A 20659-nucleotide genomic window follows, 5' to 3' on the forward strand; every position below is an offset into this window, starting at 1 on the left:
AATTTTTTGAAATGAAATGCTGTATTTTTCTTAACTAGTGCAGAAAATGTATACTTCTGATGAGAGAGCTCAGAGTGCTGCCAGGTTGCCAGCCCATTTTGTGCCTCTCCAGAAGGAATTGTTTGTGGCCAACTGAACCAAGTTTGTCAGAATTTGAGTTTCGTCTAAGTACATCAGTAGATCAGACTGATCTATTATGTTTTCCAGAGCTTATCAGTTGGAAACTGACCTCCAGGTCTGAGTAATGTCCATCTCTCTTTCCAAACCATGCAATTATCAGGTTTCATGTGCTTCTAATGATTTTCACTTTTTTTTTTTCTAAATATCCTATAAATCTTTTCTTTCTATGGCCATTTGCTGTCCAACTTTTCTGATTTCAATTTGTGCAAAATGTCAGTGCTAGGCATCTTGAATATTCTTTGCAAGGAGTTACAATAATATCATCCACATTCTGAATCAGCTATATTGCTTCGTCAAAACCTAGGCACTGAAGAAGGGGAGAGGGCCCCTTCTTCAGAGAGAGAGAGGATTTCTCTCCTGAAGTTTGATAATTATTGCAAACATGCTCAGTTAATCCAGCACTGGTTTCTCTTTTGTGCCCTCTCAAATTCTCACGCTTAGCTGGCAGCAAATTCCTTCTGTCCCTTCAGATATGGTTTTTCTTGGCAGTTTCTGCTGTCAGAAGAGCCTTCTTTCCCTGTGCTCCATTTTTTTTTCTGTGCACATTTCCTCATTTTCAACTACCGGATTTAGTTTATTTCAGTGTTTTTTCTTCAGTGTGAAGTGGCCCCTATAGAGAGGGGACAATCTGGATGATCTGGAGGAAGAACAAGATGTGCCAAAGCCACGTGTTGCTGTTGGTTTGAAGGAACAGTGGTGTTCTCTTAACAACTCCTTTTTCCTTCTGCTTTCCATCTGCCTCTCTTTAGTGGAATTTTCTTAGCACAGCTGGCAATTATCAGAAAGGTACTTTCCTGGGTAGGTTTCCTTAGCTGGCTTGATGGTATTCTGCCATTTTAGAAAAGCAGATGGTATGAAAGACGCTTTCAGTGTAAAAAGCCCACTGGCAAGTGTCCTTATCCAATAAGGCTCACTCTCACTATTCTTTTCAGTAGAGCTAATAGTTTATGCTGACCGTGTAACGTTTAAAAACAAAAGCAAAAAAACCCTGTTGGGAACTGTTAGGAAATCAACATCATGATTTATTGAGCAGCAAACAGCAGAATGAGGAAGTGCCTAAAAACTGCTTTCAGAGTGTTTCTCTCCTCCTGCTTCTGCCGGGCTGTCCTTATATTGACATATGTCGTTACGTTGTTTTGAGGCTTCATACCTGCCTCTTCCTTGGAATGATTAACTGCTGCTTGGACAAAGGGTAAAACCTTGAAAATCTAGCGGCAATTGGGAGTAGCACTGGACTTCAGTCTAGCTGAGAAGAAGCTGAGCTGGTATGTGCTAAAGACTTGTTTTAGGCATAGCTGGATATTTTCCTGAAACTTTCCTAGTTATCTAGGAGCAATGCAATTCAAATGCTAAGCACATCAGAGAACAGTCAGCTAAATGACATTGGGTAGTTAGGAAGGGCTGAGAGAGGCTGTTTTTGTGGTAAACATCAAAGCTGTCAAGTAAACAGAGTCTGATTAATTTTGGCAAATGCCTGCAACTTTATCTGGGGAAATATATAAGAGGGCAATGCTCCTCTCATGTGCGTAAAGAACTTGGACAAGAAGCTCTTGCACTTGTGTCTGGCATTCTTTTGTGTAACAAACGAGGCCACCAGAAAACATCCTGCAACCCAGAGAGAAACAAACTGAAACCAGGCAAGAACCTGAAAGGGAACAGTACCTGCATGAGGCTGCACCTGTCTCTCTTCTGCACTCGCTGGTTTACACTCACTTAGAAACTGCTGCAGTTCCAGAGCAGACCAGCCCCTAACCTGCTTTTGTGACAGACATTCTAGGATTCAGGGTAGGTTTTGGCTGACCACAACACATACTCAGTGCCTGACTTCCTATGATCAGGACCTCAGGACCTTGCAGCTCTCCTGCATAGGAACTGTTGGTTTTTCCCGGGAGAACAGTGTCTCTGAGCAATCTGGAACAATTTGCTTCCTGGAGAAATTCAGTTCTATCACCCAAGAACATACAAGTGTCTAATGCTTATTTGTAATTCATTCCTAGCCATGAAATACCACTTTTGTCCCACGTTCTGTAGGGTGATTCTGTGCTGGCAGAATATTTCCTTTTAAGAATGCTGTTAAACAGCTATTTTATTTTTTGTCCTGTGAGGATGGGAAAGTATCAGTCTCCAGTGTATCTTCTCTCTGGGCTTCATTATTTTGCATATTTCAAGGATATTCCTTTTATTCATCTTTCAAAAGCAAATACAAACTCTATTCTTTCAAGTGCTAATTTGAACGAATCTGACTTTGTAATCCTCTTCCCTATTTTTCTGTTGTTTTTTTTTTTTTCAATGTTATCTTCATTGATGGAACAACCAAAATAGAATACTACATCCCTGCCCAGAATATATCAGTGACGTCAAGCCTGTTACTGCTGCATTTTTCAATGCCTTCAGTCTGGTTTCTTATGTAGTCTGCTGCTTCTGGCAGCAGCTGCTGGTAGTGCAAGCTGAGCAGAGATTCACTGAGGAATTTAAAACAGAGACCAACTCCTTTGGGTGTGACTGCAATTTAATTAGCTCCCAGCAAGGTGCATGAACAGGTGAAGTGATTCTTCATGGTATTTACCACATTGCGCTGTTAGTACTGAGTTATGAATTATGGAATAATTTTTTTTATCTCTCCATCTTGTTGGAAGGTAAACAAAGGCCAGCAAATGTAAATATTATCAAGCCTCTGTGCAGAGTTGGAGTGCACCTTTTGCTATTGTGTAGTATGTGTGTAAATATAGATAAAAGAAACAGTTCTGGAAAGTGGGATAAATTAGGAAGGCTTTAGCTGAGTGAGTTACAGCCATTACTGGAGTGATCTTTGATTCATTCCATGTTTCTGACTGCTGTCAAATGAGTTTGCAGCTTAAAGAGTACATGAAGGTAGTGTTCACAAGACAGAAGGAAAGGGTTAATGAAACACGAATGTAGCACCAACTAGATTATTTTTAGTTTTCCATTTACATTAGGGATTTTGTACTTTCTCCTGAGCTAAAGCAGTGTGGACTTCAACAAGCCCTCAGTGTATAATCTGAGTCAGAGCTGAATTTTCTCAAAAGTTTCAATAATATCATTTTTACTTCAAAGTTTCAGTCAGTTGCTTTTCTTCCCGCACAAAAGTCCACGTGTTCCCTCTATAGATTAATATATAGTAAACTGTAGAAAGCTGAAGAAAGGTTTCCCAAGCATGCCTTTTTCAAATGTTAGTGAGCATGGCTTTCACAGCCTGGGAGCAGACAAAAAAAAAAAAAAAGGTAGTTGAGGCTTGTGTGGATGGACAGGATGCTGCAAAAAGTTGTTACGTAGTAGTGGATCTGTGATAACTGGCGCTTTGCCTTCGCATACCCAGCCCAGCTGGAAAGTAACAGTGACTTGTTAGTCACAGCAAGGTAAGAACTGCATTTTGTAAAAGGAGAGAATGAATCATGAAGGTGGTTGGAGCTATACTTTTCCTAGAGCATGTCCACAGTTATTGCAGTTGAGCTGATAAAAAGCAACCCGAATGCAAGCAATCAAATGCTGTGGTATGAGATCAATGCCTGCTGGCCAGCATTCCCAAGAGCAGAGTTAATGTGTGGATGGTTGCTTTAATGATGATGGAATGACAGTCTGATCATGAGAGAGGCCTTGTTTTCCGATCCTGGATTTTGTAGGTATGCGTACGGTATGTTGCATGTAGATTAATCATAAGCAAAGCAAGTTTTTAATATGTATTAATGTGATGGAAAACGCGAGACGCTAGAGCCTTTGAGTTACTGCTGCTCTCCCATCCCGCCCCTGCACAGCACGAGTACAAGTCCTGTGTTCTGTCCCTTTCCAGATGGAGCCAGTTGGGCAGAAGAAGCCTTATGATTTCACAGAAATGCTTCAGATCCAGTGTCCATCTCAGGTAAAAGGATTTCCTTATTACTGTGAGATTTTTATTTACTCTTTGCAGAATTTCCAAGCTTTCAAATATTGTTGTCGTCTTCTGAATTTCTTAGAAACACGCACTTCCCAAAGATACTGCACTGCTAAAAATTTAACATTCCTAAAACTCATTGACACAGAGTCTTTGTTCTATTATGATGAAACTCTGAAAGCTAGAGCTCTTGACAAAGTTTGGTTAAATCACATTGCTGTGTCAGATAATTCAGATTAGCTGACTTTTGAATAAAAATAATAATAAATTGTGAATAACGAGTAAAGCATTATCAATATTAAAAACTGTGTCAACAATAAAATTTAATCCATACATTTTTCATCCTTTGACTTTTCTGTGACTTGACTCTGTCTTCTGTCAGATTTAACTATGTTAGTACATGAAACTGTCAATAACCCAGTAGTGTCTTCAAGGTCTGAACATCTCTGAGGTTCAAAGAACAGGTTCTTGAATGTTTTTTCATTTAAGCACTGACTTCAATAATTTAATAGTGATAAAACATTACTGGCATCAAAAAGCTTCACTGAACAGCAATTAAAGCATCAAAGACATTGAATTATCTGTTTTGTCTGATGTTAGGTTTGATGCAAGAGGCAGTGCTGTGCCTAGGGCATTTCAGGGCTTAATTTTCAGGTCTAACCTGGCTTACTTCCACCAGTACAATTTCATTCAAAAATAAATATTGTATAGATTTTCCTCTCATGGAAAACATATCCAGAAGAAGGTAACATCAGCTGACTGTTTTCACTACTGTTGGTTTTAAAATAACAATAATAAAAATAATGCTCTTACTTCTGCAGGAAAATCCATATTTCTTCACGTACAAAAATAGTAATTACTCATCTACCCCAGAGACATCAAACATCAAAGAAAGATCTCAGGTACAGTAAAACTGTTTACAGCAAATGGACTAAATGTGTTCCAGGGAGTGGGGCAAGTGGGTGGAATTGTGTTGGAGCCTAATTAAACAACGTTACCTGGGAAAACTGAATAAAAAGCTCTGCTTCTATGCTCGACTAAATAGTCGGTCAGACACTTAATAGCACATTTTATCCTTGATGGATTTTGTAGAGTATAACTCAAGGCAGAGGTCTTCAGCCAACCTATATTAAGTCTTGTATTCACTGTTAAGAATGTTTTTTAAATGGATAACAATATTAAGTTCCTTGGGATAAGAAGACAGTGGAAATGGGGCCCTTTAATTTTACTGAGGAAGAAACTAGATCAGATTGGTGTGACGCTACTGTGTGGGTTCAATTTTGTCTAGTTTACCCTGTAGCAAAACTAAAGAAACAAGTGTTTTTTGTTTTGTTTTATTTTGTTTTCTGAGATAGTTGCAGAATAGCTGTGCAGAAATAAACAGACATGATATTTTAGTCATAGTCCTCTGATTCTGAGCAGAACTTGGTACTCCTAAACAGCTACAAAGGGAAGGCATAGTGTTCATCTTCATGCTTCAAAACACAGTGTCTGGACTACATCTGCACTTAAAGTGGACTATATGTCATTGGAATAGTAATGCATATCCCTCCTCTCGTTTTAATGTAACTCCATCTGTTTGCTAGTTACTAATGGCGCATAGACCTCTGCAAGGGGCATACAATACCTACCAATCTGATTTTAGAAATAGTTACGGTGTAGGGGAAGAGAAGAAAAGGTGTGTGTGTGGGGGGGAGATAAAGGTGAACAGTAGGGCAAGACAAATGCCATTTCCATAGCCAAGTTAGCGTCCTTGAGGAGTGCTCTAGAGAGATACGGAGCAAATGCATGTCCTTGGGTCATGTGCCACTGTTTACTCTGGTGTACCAACGGTCATCCTTCACTAACAGTAAACTGTGGGGGTGTTTCTGTCAGCAGAAGAGATGGGAGAGCTGAAGTAACACTACCCATCTGGATGGGTACTGCAGGCCTGGTACTGCCCAGCCATAGCACTCACTGTAGGCCTACAGCGCCGTCCAACGGCATGGCCATCATGTTGTAGGGCCACACTTCTAGAAGGCAGGCTTGTGGCCTGCTGGCGAAGGTATGGTTTAATGTTGGGGTATTCCGGTGATGTCCAAGCAGACTTTCACAAAAGAATGCGAGCTCAGTTAGATCAGAGTATGGATGCACAAACAGTTGCTTAGCTAAACGTAGCATGGTGCAGAGTATGAAATAAGTGGCCCTAATAGTACGCAAGAGCAGTGCTGCGTTGACGTGCCCATGCAATTTGTGAGCAGTCCGAGCTTGTCTGCCTTCAGAGGGTGGTTTTTGGCATGGTTTGAGGAAAGGCTGAGCTGGGTGGATATGCACAAAGTATGTGGAGGAAGTTCCTTAACATAATGCTCTGAGACATAAATGGTTCATCATGACCAGAGCACGACGAGTCTGATGTAAAGTCTTTCACTGTCTCTTCCTAGGAGAGGAGTTATGGAACAAATGTTCCTTGTTTCAACCAGAGTCCCTCTGATACAGTTCCAGTTTCAGGTATGGTTTTATGCAATTTTATTGTAGAGACACTTCACTTGATGGTAGAAGGGGAGCGGGAACTGTTTTTAGTTAGAAAAGGTACATTTTTCTTTGAAGCAGTGCATTCTATAGACTGTGATTTAAAAATCCTCTGGATCAACATAAATAGTTGTATAGCAAGATGCAAGTTTTCCCTTAGGGACAGTGAAAGCTTATGCAACTGCACCTTCCACGTGCAAGCAAAGAAATGACAATGGAAAAGCCAGGAAGTTGTCAGTGCAGAGAGCCACACAGAATCCTGTCCCAGGTGTGTTTTGTCTTCTCTCAGAAGCTATGATGATAAAATCACAGCCCTGTGCTGGTACTGGAGCTGTGCCTACCTTTCAGTGGTTCCCACCAGTTAGAGGGAACTTGAGTCAACACAGATGTAAGACTGATACCTTACTGCCTCCCTTGTCAGTGTAGCTAATGTAAAACTAAGGTACCAAGAATTGTTTGGATGACTGTCAGTGTCATTCTGAGCCGATGTCATCATGTGTATTAAAATACCGTCTTTGTAATGCTTTATGCTCATCCTAAAGACAAGTTCTGATAACCATCACAATTTGAAATTTTCTTTATTTCCTCCTTCCCTAATGCTGCTTTTATTTTATCAGTTCATAACTTGAGACCAGCAGATATTCAGGTGATTGCTGCCCTGGGAGATTCACTCACAGTAAGTAAAGATCATTGGATAACCAGCATTAAAACAAGCAATGAAAGAGCACTTCTGAATTTTAATCCAAGAGAAAATGCATATAATTATGCCCTATTGGGCCAAACAGTTTTTGCATACTCTTTTCCATACTTCCTTGACTGACTGGCAATCAGACCATGGGTCAAATGTGTGCATGGTTCCCATTTAAATTCCACAAGAGTGCTGAACAAGAAAGAACTGTAAGATTAGATTGTACAGCAGCAAAAACACCTTACTGGAGTGGACTTGTAGCATGCTTTTCCTTATTGACTCTACACAGCTCTCAAGGTGTTGGCCTTCAAAACCATTAGTAAGCAGCATAAATAGAAAGAAAGAAAATCTTCAGCTAATGTGTATATGTATGATAATACCGAAGTTTATAAAGCCATGTCCACCTACACTGACTAAATATTTGAGTAAAATTATGGTAGATCATGAGGTGTAATAAATAACTTACATAAAGAATCTTTTAGCATCATTCCTATAACTACATGAAAGGTTTACTCCTAGACTGACGGTGATTCTCCAATCATTGATAACAGCTTCATTGCACAGATCATAATTCAAGCTTCTTATTTCTGTAGTAATTACTACATTAAACTCTTGTAATCCCTTTTCCTGGGGAAACTGGGAGAAGGAAGACAAAATCACTGTACCAAGTTTTAATGTGACAAACATTACAATAAATTAATAATTCAAGACCATTGCTTTCTTATTTATTCTTTATGCAAATTTAGAGTTATATGAACATTTTGAACACACTCAACCAACTTTGCCTCACTTCTTCTAATCAAAAATTTGACAGAGGAGGGTAATTCACTGGAGCAGAGTTGAAATACCCTTAGCCCTTGATTCTCTTGAGAACAAAGATCTGTTATATTTTGGGAAGATGATGTAGCTTGACTCGTTAACATCCCCTTTAATTACTTTCACTAGGGTCAGTCAAAGAACTAGTTACTGTAGCAGTTCTTATTTTCTGAAGGTGAACTCCACTTCTCTGCTTCCAGGCAGGTAATGGGGCAGCATCCAAACCCCATGACGTTCTGGATGTCCTGACTCAGTACCGAGGTATTTCTTGGAGGTGAGTCCCAAGAATTCCCACCAATGGGAGGGAACCCCTTTTCTTGGAGTTATGATATGTATACCTGATTTTAGGTAACAAACGGAGACTAGTGGAGAGCAAATTTGACTACAGTTTTACATGGAGACAGATGGTTGTGTTTTTACTCATGTCAAATACAATATTAAAACTAGCAGGTACCTAGAGTACAATGTAGTGTGGCTGGCATAAGCCTGTATACATAGATGAAATGGGGTCCTCATCAAGATGGCCCCTTTCTCCTCTCATTGTTGCAACAATTGCAAAGGGGGCTTCTGGAGCTCATTGCACCACTTAGGCGTTCTGTGTTTGTCTCTGCTATTTCTACTGTTTGTCTGCTCTTCCCCATTATAGCCTATGTGACCTGTTTGTCTCAGTTAAAATCAGTGGTCTACAAAAAGGCAGAATGTGATCTTTTTCCTGCTGCTATTTCATGCATAGTCTCTATTTCTTTGACCCTTTCCCAATATTGCTTACATCACTCAGAACAGCTTATCAACTGGTACAGAATCTTACTTATGCAGCACTTTAGTAGACAGGTCCAAAAGCTATTCTGAAGAAAGGTAATCATGTTCACTTACTGATTTGCAAGTGTATGACTTAACACCAGGCCTGTCAGGCTGATTTTCTGCTCATCGTTTCTTACTCATTTGAGAAACTGAAGCTCTATAGAGGTTTGAAGAGGTACTAGAACACCTCAAAATATTCTGTTCCAAATTAAAGGGGTACTAGAGATGAGTTGTAAGTACAACTTTTAAGATTTTGATCTTTAATAATATTCTATTGATGTTTTTGGAGAAAGAGTACAAGCTTCCCCTATAGTGTAAGGAAGGGTAAAGAGTGCACAAGATGGTGAATTTTACCAGTCTAGTAGTATTCTTCCAGCTAAGTGAGATTGGGGTGGGGAGTTGGGAGGTAGGAAAAGTATTTAGTGTACTTATCTCTTTGAAATATCTACTTTTACAACTTGTTTTTATGGATACAAAGGGTTTGTTAACTAGAAATGGAAGTAATAAATATTTTAATAGGGACAACAATAGCTAAATGGTAGCTTTTTAAAACTATTATTTCTGTCAGCAATGTTTTAACATATGCCACAAGATGTGAAGACTGAAAGGGCAGTTAGTGTACAGGGATATTAATATAATTATGATTATTGCAGTCTCTAATTTGCAACCCTTTTGGTATGCACACATAGAGCTTGCTTTGACTTCATACAAACAACCACCAGAGAACGTGCTGTGTACATCTGTAGAAAACTCATAAGGGGGAGCTCTCTTACTTAGTCCACTACCTTAAGAAGGCCATCGTATTTTGGAACATTTTTTTCTTTTTTTTTTTTTAAAAGTGTTGGAGGAAATGAAAACATAAGCACGGTCACAACACTAGCAAGTAAGTGATTTTTTTTCTGTAAACCTGATAAATATCTAGAGTTGTTTATTAAAGCTCCTGTTATAAATAAAATAAAAAAAAAAAAAAGAAAAAGCAGTGAAGACAGACTTTACAATTTGTAACATGGCAGAATGGATCACTTTGTATTCAATGTCCAGTGCTGAGCAGAAGTTGTGTAACAGCCAGCCTGTAATTTGTTGTGCATGACTTAACCGTGTATTTTGTAATTCCCAGGGGTTTGGTTGTTTCTGTATTCTGTTGGTTATAATTCTGTCTAAAATGTGTTGGGGATAGATGAATTAAACAGTTTGTAAGGCTGCTTTGCAATCTAAGATCTACAGCAGTATCTACGTCTTTGGGGTTAACACATTCGGGGAGATCAGGCTAAAGGATTTGATTCCTACCCATCTCCAGTTAATGTAATGGCATGTATCTCCTGCCTGAGCATACTCAGCCTCAATTACCAGGCAAAAAGGCAAAGCTAGCCCATGTGATTGTATTAGGTCATGATGCATGGAGGAGGTGTTCAAGGCCAGGCTGGATGGGGCTTTGGTCAACCTGATCTGGTGGGAGGTGTCCCTGCCCATGGTAGGGGGGTTGGAATTAGATGGTCTTTAAGGTCCCTTCCAACCCAAACCACTCCATGATTCTATGATATCTGAATGCTTGAAATTCAGAAATCTGAAGGCAAGGTAATATTTACGCATTTACTATGCTTAGAGGTTAAGTTTTTGGTAGGTCTCTCTTAAAGCATTTAAATGCTCTTTTACTAAGATCTAATCTTTATAACCCCACTTGTTACCTGCTAAGTAAGCAACATTTCAGGGTGCTCTCTTTTTCTGCAGATATTCTTCGTGAGTTCAACCCATCCCTGATTGGGTATTCCACTGGCACTGGAAGGGAGACTACAGAAAATGCTGCACTCAACCAAGCAGTGGCAGGGGATAAGGCAGAGTAAGAGGAAAACTTTTATTTCTAACAGAAAATTAGTTTTCCTATAAAACTCAATTTTAACTTAAAAAAAAAAAAAAAGTGCAAACTGTGGAGTTGACAAGAGTGCAGATAAAGCTGATAGGCAAACCCAAATGTAATTCTTTAGCCCATCTATAGTAGGAAGGCTGAGAAATGCGATGGAGTCTTTAAAGTTTTTCTTATCTCCATCAAATAAATCATCAGCAAAGGCAAAGCTTCTCAAATATTTTCAACCAAGAAGACCAAAGCACTTTACAGGCACCAATCAGAAAGCTTCATATCCCTGTTGTGAATATTCCTGTTTTATAAGAGGTATATTCAAACCCTCTTGTTGGTAGGACCACAATTTCATGTAGAGAAACCAGAAGAAAATTACGAATTGCTTACGACCAGTCTGTGGCGGATTTGGGAATTAACTAGAGACCGCTACGCTCAGTCTTCAGTGAAATTCATATAATATTTTTTTTCCTCTTGGGAACACTTCTTATAAAACATGCATCAGTGGCTTGAGGCCATGCAATAACATTGACACATGCATGGATACTTCAGTGATGTGTGTATTAATAGCATCTGTCTGATATTGGGAATGAGCACAGTGCATTTGTTTTGTGGTAGTGCAGTTATTTTCTATACAGTTTATAAAAGCGTAACTGCAGCATTTGCAAAGAGGTCAAGTGCCTCTTGTATGCTGTTTTCTCACTTTTTTTCCTCATCATTGTCTCAAAATATAGTCTTTTTGAGTAATCATACCTCTCATCCTGCATATAATAAAAAATGGAGCTTCCCAGTTTTTTCCTTTTTCAGTTAGGGATGCCAATTCATTGGCTTTCCTCCTTACCTTGATATCTATTTAGAATTAATTTTCTTATTAATTTTTAGGGATGTTCCTGCACAGGTTAGAAGACTGGTGGATCGAATGAAGAATGATACTGTGAGTTTAACACCTTATTGATATCTTTAGAAGAATGAAATTATGTGGCATCATTTGTTTCTAACAGCACAACAGACCAACAGCTGATGCCAGACATAAAGCTATGTGTGCAGCAGTGTACAGTGTAGCATTCCTTAGTGCCAAGTGTGAGTCGGTACAAAATCATCTATAGTTTTGTCTTAACTGAATTTGTACCAGCACGTGCTAGGACTGCTGTGGTTTAACCCTGCAGGTGGCCTAACACCACACAGCTGTTTGCTCACTGCACCCATCCGTGGTGGGATCTGGGAAAGAATTAAAAGTGCAATAACTTGTGGCTTGAGATAAGGATAGCTTAATAAGAAGGAGCTAAGAAAAAGGGGGAGGGGGAGAGAAGAAAACACCACAACAAGAAAAATAAAGCGAGTGCACAATGTGATTCTTACCACCCACTGACTGATGACCAGCCAAGCCGTGAACAATTACAGTCCCCCCCAGCCAACTCCCCCAGGTTTTATTGCTGGGCACAACCCCACATGGTGTGGGACATCCTTTGGTCGGCTGGGGCCAGCTGTCCTGGCTGTATCCCCTCCCAGCTCCTGGTGCACCCCCAGCCTGCCGGCTGGCAGGGCAGCACAAGGAGAAGAAAAATCTTCAACTCTGTGCAGGCACCACTCTGCAACAGCTAAAACATCGGTGTAGTATCAACTTTATTCTCATTCTAAATATAAAGCACAGCACCACATCAGCTACGAGGAAGCAAGTTAACTTTACCCTAGCTAAAACCAGGGTAGGTTTCTTGTTATCAAACCCAGATAACTGTAATCTTCCTGTCATTTTTACCACAACTGGCTGGTAATTTCAGTGCAGTTGCCTTTCCTCCCAACCTACAACACCCTGCAATATGACAGAACTTTTTCTCTGATAGGATTTTGCCATGATGCTATTAATTACTTTGTAAGCACACATTTTTGCCAGCCATGAAGATACATGCTGGTTGTTGAGGGCAACCTCTACAAGTGGCAAATCATATGGAGTGAACATGTGGAAAAACTTATTTTTCTTTAAAAACTATTTAGTCCCTTTTCTGAGTTGGTAACCAGCTAGCTTTTGCCTTACCACATTTGTTGTTAGGAATTATTTGAATAATGGTCTATAAAACACATATTAGGCTGAGGATTACTTGCATATTTTTCACGTAACTACTGCTTTGAATGTTTGCTATTTGTATTTTGACAAATTTGCTATGCAATCAGTGACCTAGGTTACGTGATATTATTTTGGTTTTCCAATTGTGCATTTGGAAAGCAGCCAAGAAGCCTTCAAGGTAACTGTGCGTACGTGTCTAGTATAAATATTCTGGTGAATACATATTGGTAAAAATATTTACATATACCTTCCTTTTTGTGCACTTGTAAACAACAATTCACTCAGGCTGTATCTGGAATGAGATTAAAAGGGGTAGCAGCTAACAATGAAGTGTTTGGATAGTTTTCATTCAAACCAGTATTTGTCGAGGCCTCTAAACAGTACTCTGTCATATTTATTGGCTTGGAAACATCACACAAAAGAAATGAATGCAAAAACCTTTTATTTAATGAATTAGCTAGAAAGAATGTTCACGTTAGTGGTAACACATCTTTGATTTAAGAGCTCTTTTTTTAAAACACCTGTATAGCTCAGGAGGAAATTATTCCCCTCATTCTTTTAATTTGGATAAATACATTTTGAGACCAAACTACTGAACAGTGTGTTTATCAGCTGGGATATGTTGCCTTCTGCCTTTGAAGACAGATACTTTCAAACCACTTGAGGCTGATGTACTATTGCTGCTTTTCTTAGTGGTGTTTTGCACTGAAAAGTGTCAAGGTATCGAGAACAACATAAGCTACATGGTACTAATCATATCTAAACCTTTCCTCAAAGCTAAGAAGGTATATGCTTACTGTAGCATAATTACCTTGCATTGGTTATTGCTTTGCAAAATGCTTTCAGAGAAAAAATACTATTTTTTTTTTTAACCAGTGTTGCTAAGTAGTCAATAATGTCCCTCTATTCTATCTAGTTTCTCTCACAGCAAGACTGAAATATGTTGCCCTTCAGGGTTTTCCAGCAGTATAACTGCATTATTTATGACACAGTAAAACACATACTATCATTTTTGCAATGAAGATGTATTCCCAGAGCTGCAGGAGGAGTCAGTCAGTGCATACACAAGATATTACTTAAAAAAAAAAAATATGTACAGATGGATTTTTTTAGCACTATTTTTCAGAAGCCAGTAATTTTGGATAGTATTACTGATACTAGAAACCTTATTTAGATCATAGTAGTTTGTACGTCAAGCCATGACTACAAATTCATTTTTTTGTGAAGCGACAGAGAAGTACAGGTCCCCTGAGGTCTCTTGAGAAATGTGAAATTTGTGTTTAGTCTGTTGCCCAGCCTTTATTATTATGACTTTTTTTCCTCGTAACTTTCATTCTGTGTCTTTTTGTGCATAGAGAATAAATTTGCAGACTGACTGGAAGCTTGTAACGCTCTTCATAGGAGGAAATGACCTCTGCGCGTTCTGTGAGGATCCAGTAAGTCACTCGCTGCCTGCAGCGTGATCTTGGCCAGCCTGGGCATTGGGTCTGTGCGCGCTGCACTGGGTGAGAGGGCACTCGGTGGAACAAGAGCACATGAGAACAAATAAGGCAGGTCTCATTTCTGCAGCTCTGCTATGCAGCTGTGCTGAGACCTTTAGTTTGTTCACCCTAATGTTATGATAAAAAGAGAGATAGCTTTAGAACACCTGTAAGTTACATAATTGTGGCTGCTTTCTTTTGCTGTCAAGTAAGATAACTTTCTGCTGTCTAATCACTTTACCACCTGTAGATAAAAGATACTGTCAAGGTTTTCCCTTTTTCCTTTGCCTTGTGCACAGTCATACAAGCATCTCACTTAGTGCTCTCTTACCAGCTTCAGTGCTATGGGAATGGTTTTACCCACAGCTTGTGCTGATGCAATAATATGTAGTACAACACAGTATAGAATATGTATGCATGCTATATATAACCTTTGATCTATGTGATTATAGAGGAGGTGAACGACTGTGGCAGACTTCTCAGATAGTGATGAAATGTTATTGTCTTATCTACTTACAAGCAGCAGAGCACATACTTTTGGTTTTCCATGATTAATTTCAGATCAGAAAAACAACAAAGAAGCACAATAAAATGGTTATAAAACAGTGAAGGAGCAATTTACCCATTATTACTTTCTGCTCCTGCCCAGACACAAAATGGTGTTTGCACACAAGGGTGGATGGCTGGGAGATAGGCCGGTATCTGAAGATCAGGATGATTCTTCATTTATGTTGCATAGCCACAGATTGTGCCAACCATAATGCTTTTGGTGAACTTTGATTTAGGGAATGAATAAAGGAGCTGAGCTGTCCAGTTTTGTAGAGGAAGCCAGTGGGGCTCACAGGGAACTTCTGCTTGAAATAAAATCAAGGATAATTAAGGCTTAAAATGAGAAAGAAAGAAATGTTTCTAATGAGGAAGTTTATCTGACTCTGGAATAGTTCCACGAGTGAAGAAATAGAAGTCATATGGAGACAGTTGAATTAGATGATTCAAACCACTCAAACTGTACAGGGAGACTGATGCTAAGAAGCAAGTATGTAAAGCGATTTAATTCCTAGAGAACTACAAAGTTTCTCTCCTACGTTTTTCTGTGTAGGACACAGCTGTGCCAGTTATTATTTGTAGGAGGTAAGGAGTACATGCGAGGCATGTTGCTAATATTCCATACAGCAGAAATAATATTACTTTTACAAAAAACTGATCTCTTCCAATGATGGTCCCCATTAATGAGGTGTTAGCCATGTTTTTAAGAGTGGTCTAAACCAGCATGGGGTGGAGGATGTTGTAATGACTGATAATGCCCTCTGAATTTGAATCTCCTTCACTGCTATTCTGTGGCTGCTAGATCTTTTCTTGGGAGTAAGGCAGCTGTGACAGGAAAGAAGAAAAGCAGAGACAGAGAAGTTCTGCATAAGACTCTGTTACTCTTGACCCAAGAATTAGAAATGTGAACACTGCTGTGAGAGACTCCAGACAATCAGTTGAGTCTGCCTGAGTAAACTGATTGACAATAAAATTCAACCCTCTTATTTCAACAGATACGCTATTCTCCTGAAAACTTCACCTATAATATTCAAATAGCTTTGGATATGCTTCACGAAGAGGTAAAACAAACTCTTCTAGTATGTGGGAGTGGGGATTGTGACCTGTTTGTAATGCATTCCCTGGTTATTGATTGAGAACTTAGTTCCTTGCCCAGAGATTGTTGCATATATATATATATAAACAAAACAAACAAATAAATAAAATAAAATCCCTGTGAGAGGCAGAGAGGGCTGGAGAAATATTTTACGGAATGAATAAGGATGTGCTGAGTTCTAGCTGATATGCTGCAGATAAATAATGCAAAAAGTATAACAAATCTGAACAGACATGATATTAAATGAGTCGAAAGTGCTTTGCTCATATATTGTAATCATAATCTGTGATTCTATGATTATTTTGCAAATAAATATACCTGTGGTCATGAAAAGAGGTTCTGATGCTGCAGATGAGGGTGAGGTTGATGGTGAGACTACTCAAAGAATTAGCAGCTATCTGAGCCGTGCTGGAATCTGTCACAACTTGTTTAGACCTTTTCAAAGTCGTCATTTTCGAGTGACCAGGCATCAATATTTAAAACAAAAATAGCCAGTGCAGGTAGGGGCTGTAACTGGGTATTGTCCATGAGGGGATTAATTATTGAGAAGGAACTTTTCGCACCTCTGTTATAAATAATGCAAGCTGCCTGAATCATCAGGCTGCTACCCGAGGTCTGCTGCGGCTGTGTAAGGGCAGAGGTGGCACTCTGTGCTCCAGACGTCGGCTATGGGTTTGCTTATTCTCTCGGCAGGTTCCACGGACGTTTGTGAATCTGGTGACAGTGCTTTCCATAACAAGCCTGCGCGAGTTGTACGCAGAGAAAAACGTCAGCTGCCCAAGGATTATCATGAGGTTTGAAGATGATTTATTTTACAGCTCTCACTGTTGCTCACAGAGGGCTGGAAGGTCGCCTTGGGAAACTTTTCTTAAAGGGAAAAATGTGTTACTATTTTGTCTGTATATGCACATGTACCTACACGTTAATTTCAACCTGGCATTTAGAAATACCTCCACCTTTTTCTGTATTTGAGCCCCACTGTAACCACTTTTTATGGAGCTGCCATTTTAATGATTTATGCTGCAAGGGAGTTCAAGCCTGAGCAGAAAACTCAGCTGTGCAATCTGTGGGCAAAGATAGAAAAAAAGAGTAGGATAGTTTGTTGTTTGTTTAAGTTGCCTACATTAATCTAGTTTTATCTGCAGAATTACCTTTATGAAATCTTAAAACTCTCCTTCTTGCTTCTGTAGTTTCTGATTTCTGTAATCTCTTTGCTGGTTACTAGTTTCTCTGCTAGTTAGTCTCTAAAGTAGGTGTCTGGGATGTTTAGTCACACCACCTGTTGCTTTTTGGATGAATAATCCTCCCAGGTCAGTGTCAATCTGTCATTGCAGTGGCAGGTCTGGGCCATAGTGACCTTGTGGTGACTCAGGCAGGGTCTGGCATGTCTCCCTAGCCTTGTTCCTGGCAGGGCTTACTTGATGTCAGAAAAGCAAGAAATGGCTGCTTTTCTAGACAGGCACACAGAACAGCCTTGTCCTGTGAGTGTAGGCAGCCACTGCTCCTCTTGCTGCTTGGGTCAAGGAGCTTGTGCCAGATACCAGGCACCAGGGAGTGCAAGAGCTAGCTTGGGGGCCAGAACCACAGGAGGACTACAGGCCCTCCTGTACCTAGCTGCCTCACTAAAACATCTGCTTCGAATTCATCCTCCTGGACCCCGTCCTTCACAAGGGAACCTGTAGCTGCTTGATACGGCTGGTAGAACTATATTATTTCAGGTGTCAGAAGAGGAGAAACATACTTGCACCCCCCTTTGTGTGATTTAAGGACTCTATGGTGAAATCAGTTTTAAAAAAAAAAAAAAAGCTTTTAAATTTAGAGCATAGGTGCTTCTGCATCCAGTCACAGTTTCTTTTTAACAAAGGTTACGTGGTAGAGTGCACATGGGTCTCGATATCCTAATCATTGGACAAGGATAGTTAGCGGAGCTCTTAAGATTAGATTATCTCAGAGTACTTATAACCTTATCCCATCATTTCAAGCACGATGCTGAATTTAATAGCTGACAGCAAGCCAAGTTTACAGGGAACTAAGATGACCCTGTGTGGAATACCAACTGCCATGTTACCCATTTGAAGAAAAAACAAAAAGAGACTTTCGACTTTGAAAGCTTGTCTTTCCTGAGAGCCACAAATAACCTAAAAAGAGATTATATCTCCAATAACATTGCTTTGCTTATATTACTAAAATATTTCTGAAAATATATTTTAGGCTTCTTTTACCTCTCATACAAATGTTCTGCAGAAGTAGAATTGTGTTGTTTTATTAGTTGCTCTCTATTCAGACAAGTTTGGAGGTAGGGACAAGGACTTTATACATATCCACATTTTCTATGAGAAGTATTACTCAGGGATGCTTCATTATGAGCAAATTACAGGATTTTTTAAAGGAATCATTTGATCTCGTTGGGGTTCACGAAGTGATAAAGAGGCATGCCCAGGAATGGGGAGCGCCAGAAGAAAAAAATCATGTGCTAGAGGACCTGTATGCAGGGAGGGATAAAGGTGGCCAACATGAGTTCACAGAAATTTAATATAGCTCAGGTTGGAAGAGAAGTCAGGGTGTCATCTGCACACAACCTGGCCAGCATCAAAGGTAGAGCAGGTTGCTGCAGGCTGTGTCGGGTCAAGTTTTGAGTCTCTCCAAGGATGAAGAATCCAGCTTCCCTCTGGGCATCTGGTTTGGTGCTTTGCCCCCCTCCACATGCTGCAGCTTGGGTTTAAAGCACCTGTCCTCACCCATTGCCATGACTGGTAGCTTCACTCCAAGCATCTCTCCTGCTGTGTTGTTACTGCTACAGGTGACCCTAAGTCCCTTTAGCAAGGCAACAGGTGCTGCAAGAGCTGGGAATGGGACATCGTGGTTTCTCTCTGCCACTCCTTCCTTCTCCCCCTTGTCCTGTGTTCATGATTTTATCCCTAATAAACACGTTTCTTGTCAAGAATCAGGGCTGTGCAGAAACTCGGGGATGATGTTTAATCCTACCGTTGAAAAGTCTGTCAGAAAAATCCCCCCCCAGAGAAGCTTTTAACCCTGCAGATTTTTAGCTAGTGAAAGGGAAAAAGATGAGCTGGTCTCAGCATGTTGTTCTCGTCCTGCAGGCTTTTGTGCCCTTGTGTACTGAAATTTGATGACAATTCCAGTGAGGTCGAGCAGTTGGTCAATTTCAACAAAAGGTATCAGGTAAGACTAATGCATTTATTTATTTATTTTTACACATTTAGTGTAATCCTTCTGTTCTTCTCTCCTAGCAGTACTGTGGGTTTCTTTTGCCTTTTTTTTTTTTTTTTTCCCCCACTGGGAATGAGAAACAGTGCAATAATAGCAGGGTCTGTGGTAAGGGACTTAATCAAGTGACCACAGAGGGGAGAGTATTTGGAGTTGGAGGGCAGTTTGCACTTGTTTTAATGACATATTTGTAGTTGTGATTTAACAACAACAAAAAAGCAGTTGTGAGGGAGATGTGAATCAGCTCAAGATCTTTACAACTCTGGTTCACTAAAATAACAAAACAGATAAGGAAAAATCTGTTAAAGAGTCATAGAAAGTAGAGGGCATCAGTGTGCCAGCAGTTTCTTGATCACTTATCTTGTTGGAGATAAGATTAAGTCAAAGAATGTGATAAATTTGGAATGAACTTTGGGCATGGGCTGCCAGCCAAACTAAAAACACTTCAATAGCTCTGGAAGAACATCTTTTTGACAGAAAACCTAATTACTGAGCACGATGCCTGCCTGTGTCAGTCAGGTAACGATCCACAGGCTGTCTTGCTGTAAAGATGTCTGGGATGAGTCTCTGTAAAAGACCTCTGCATTTTCTGCCTGGCACAGGCTGGCAATCGCTGTCATGTCTGGGTTTCTGCACAGAGGAAAGGGAATGCCTGCATGAGATGTACAGTAATGAGGGGCCCAGTGAGCTGAGCGTAAAAGAAAGAATGATGACAATTTTTTTTTTTTGTGCTCTTAAAGGAAAGAACCAAAGAGTTAGTGGAGAGTGGAAGGTACGACACTAGGGAAGATTTCACAGTGGTTCTGCAGCCGTTCCTGACTCATGTCAACATGCCAAAAACACAGGTAAAATAAACAAACAAAACCCCTACACTAAATCCTAGTGCAGCACTGATTTTTCAGAATTGTCCTGACTTGTTTTGGTAAATGTGACAAGCAGTATTCTGGCCTGATAATTCTTATAATCAGCTAAGGTAACATTTAAAATAGCAGAAAACACTTACGGAATAACTTGGAGATAATGGGCAACAGCAATGCACGCCTTGATGGCACTATTTTAGACACTGAGGCCACTCCCCTACAATTACAGACAACTGTGCAGAAGATGTAAGTTCAAAGTATTCACCAGGGAGCACTCATCCTACATCCCCCACACATCACAAAGTCCCTTCCAGTATAAGACTTCTAGTATAAAAACCTATGTGCCATGAAAGACTATAATATGTGAGTCTCTGGGGAAATAAGGAGTATGATCAATGTCTGTGCACAGGTATTCTGTACTCAGAGTCGGAGTGGTCTGTGTACCTTAATACGTTGGAAATCATATATTAAAAAGGCTCAAAGGGCTTCTCAGTCTTGAGTTACTGGTGTTCTCCAGCCCAGTTTAATTCTCTTCGTCCCAGAGGCCTTTGCAGCTATGTTAGTTTGAGGTCAGATGGGATTTTTCACAGGGGTTAAATGCACAGCTTGTTGCACTTTTACTGCCCTCTGTGACAACACCCATCTCGTTCTT

At 39.9% G+C, this 20659-nt stretch overlaps 1 protein-coding gene across 13 annotated transcripts in view; it reads left to right on the forward strand.

Annotated features, from left to right (window-relative positions):
• Window positions 1–20659, forward strand: part of PLB1 (phospholipase B1) — a 100829-nt gene that overhangs the window by 39273 nt on the left and 40897 nt on the right. For all 13 annotated transcript variants that reach the window (XM_083832088.1, XM_083832090.1, XM_083832092.1 and 10 more), the window contains 13 exons: window positions 3989–4057; window positions 4891–4971; window positions 6490–6556; window positions 7195–7253; window positions 8282–8355; window positions 9722–9765; window positions 10611–10719; window positions 11617–11668; window positions 14152–14232; window positions 15819–15884; window positions 16613–16713; window positions 19021–19102; window positions 19888–19992. In XM_083832088.1, coding sequence (XP_083688214.1) covers window positions 3989–4057; window positions 4891–4971; window positions 6490–6556; window positions 7195–7253; window positions 8282–8355; window positions 9722–9765; window positions 10611–10719; window positions 11617–11668; window positions 14152–14232; window positions 15819–15884; window positions 16613–16713; window positions 19021–19102; window positions 19888–19992 — 990 coding nt within the window. The remainder of the gene's footprint in view (window positions 1–3988; window positions 4058–4890; window positions 4972–6489; window positions 6557–7194; window positions 7254–8281; window positions 8356–9721; window positions 9766–10610; window positions 10720–11616; window positions 11669–14151; window positions 14233–15818; window positions 15885–16612; window positions 16714–19020; window positions 19103–19887; window positions 19993–20659) is intronic.

The sequence above is a fragment of the Anser anser genome (genome assembly GCF_964211835.1).
Source record: "Anser anser genome assembly, chromosome: 3".
In the NCBI taxonomy this organism is placed as follows: Eukaryota; Metazoa; Chordata; class Aves; order Anseriformes; family Anatidae; genus Anser; species Anser anser.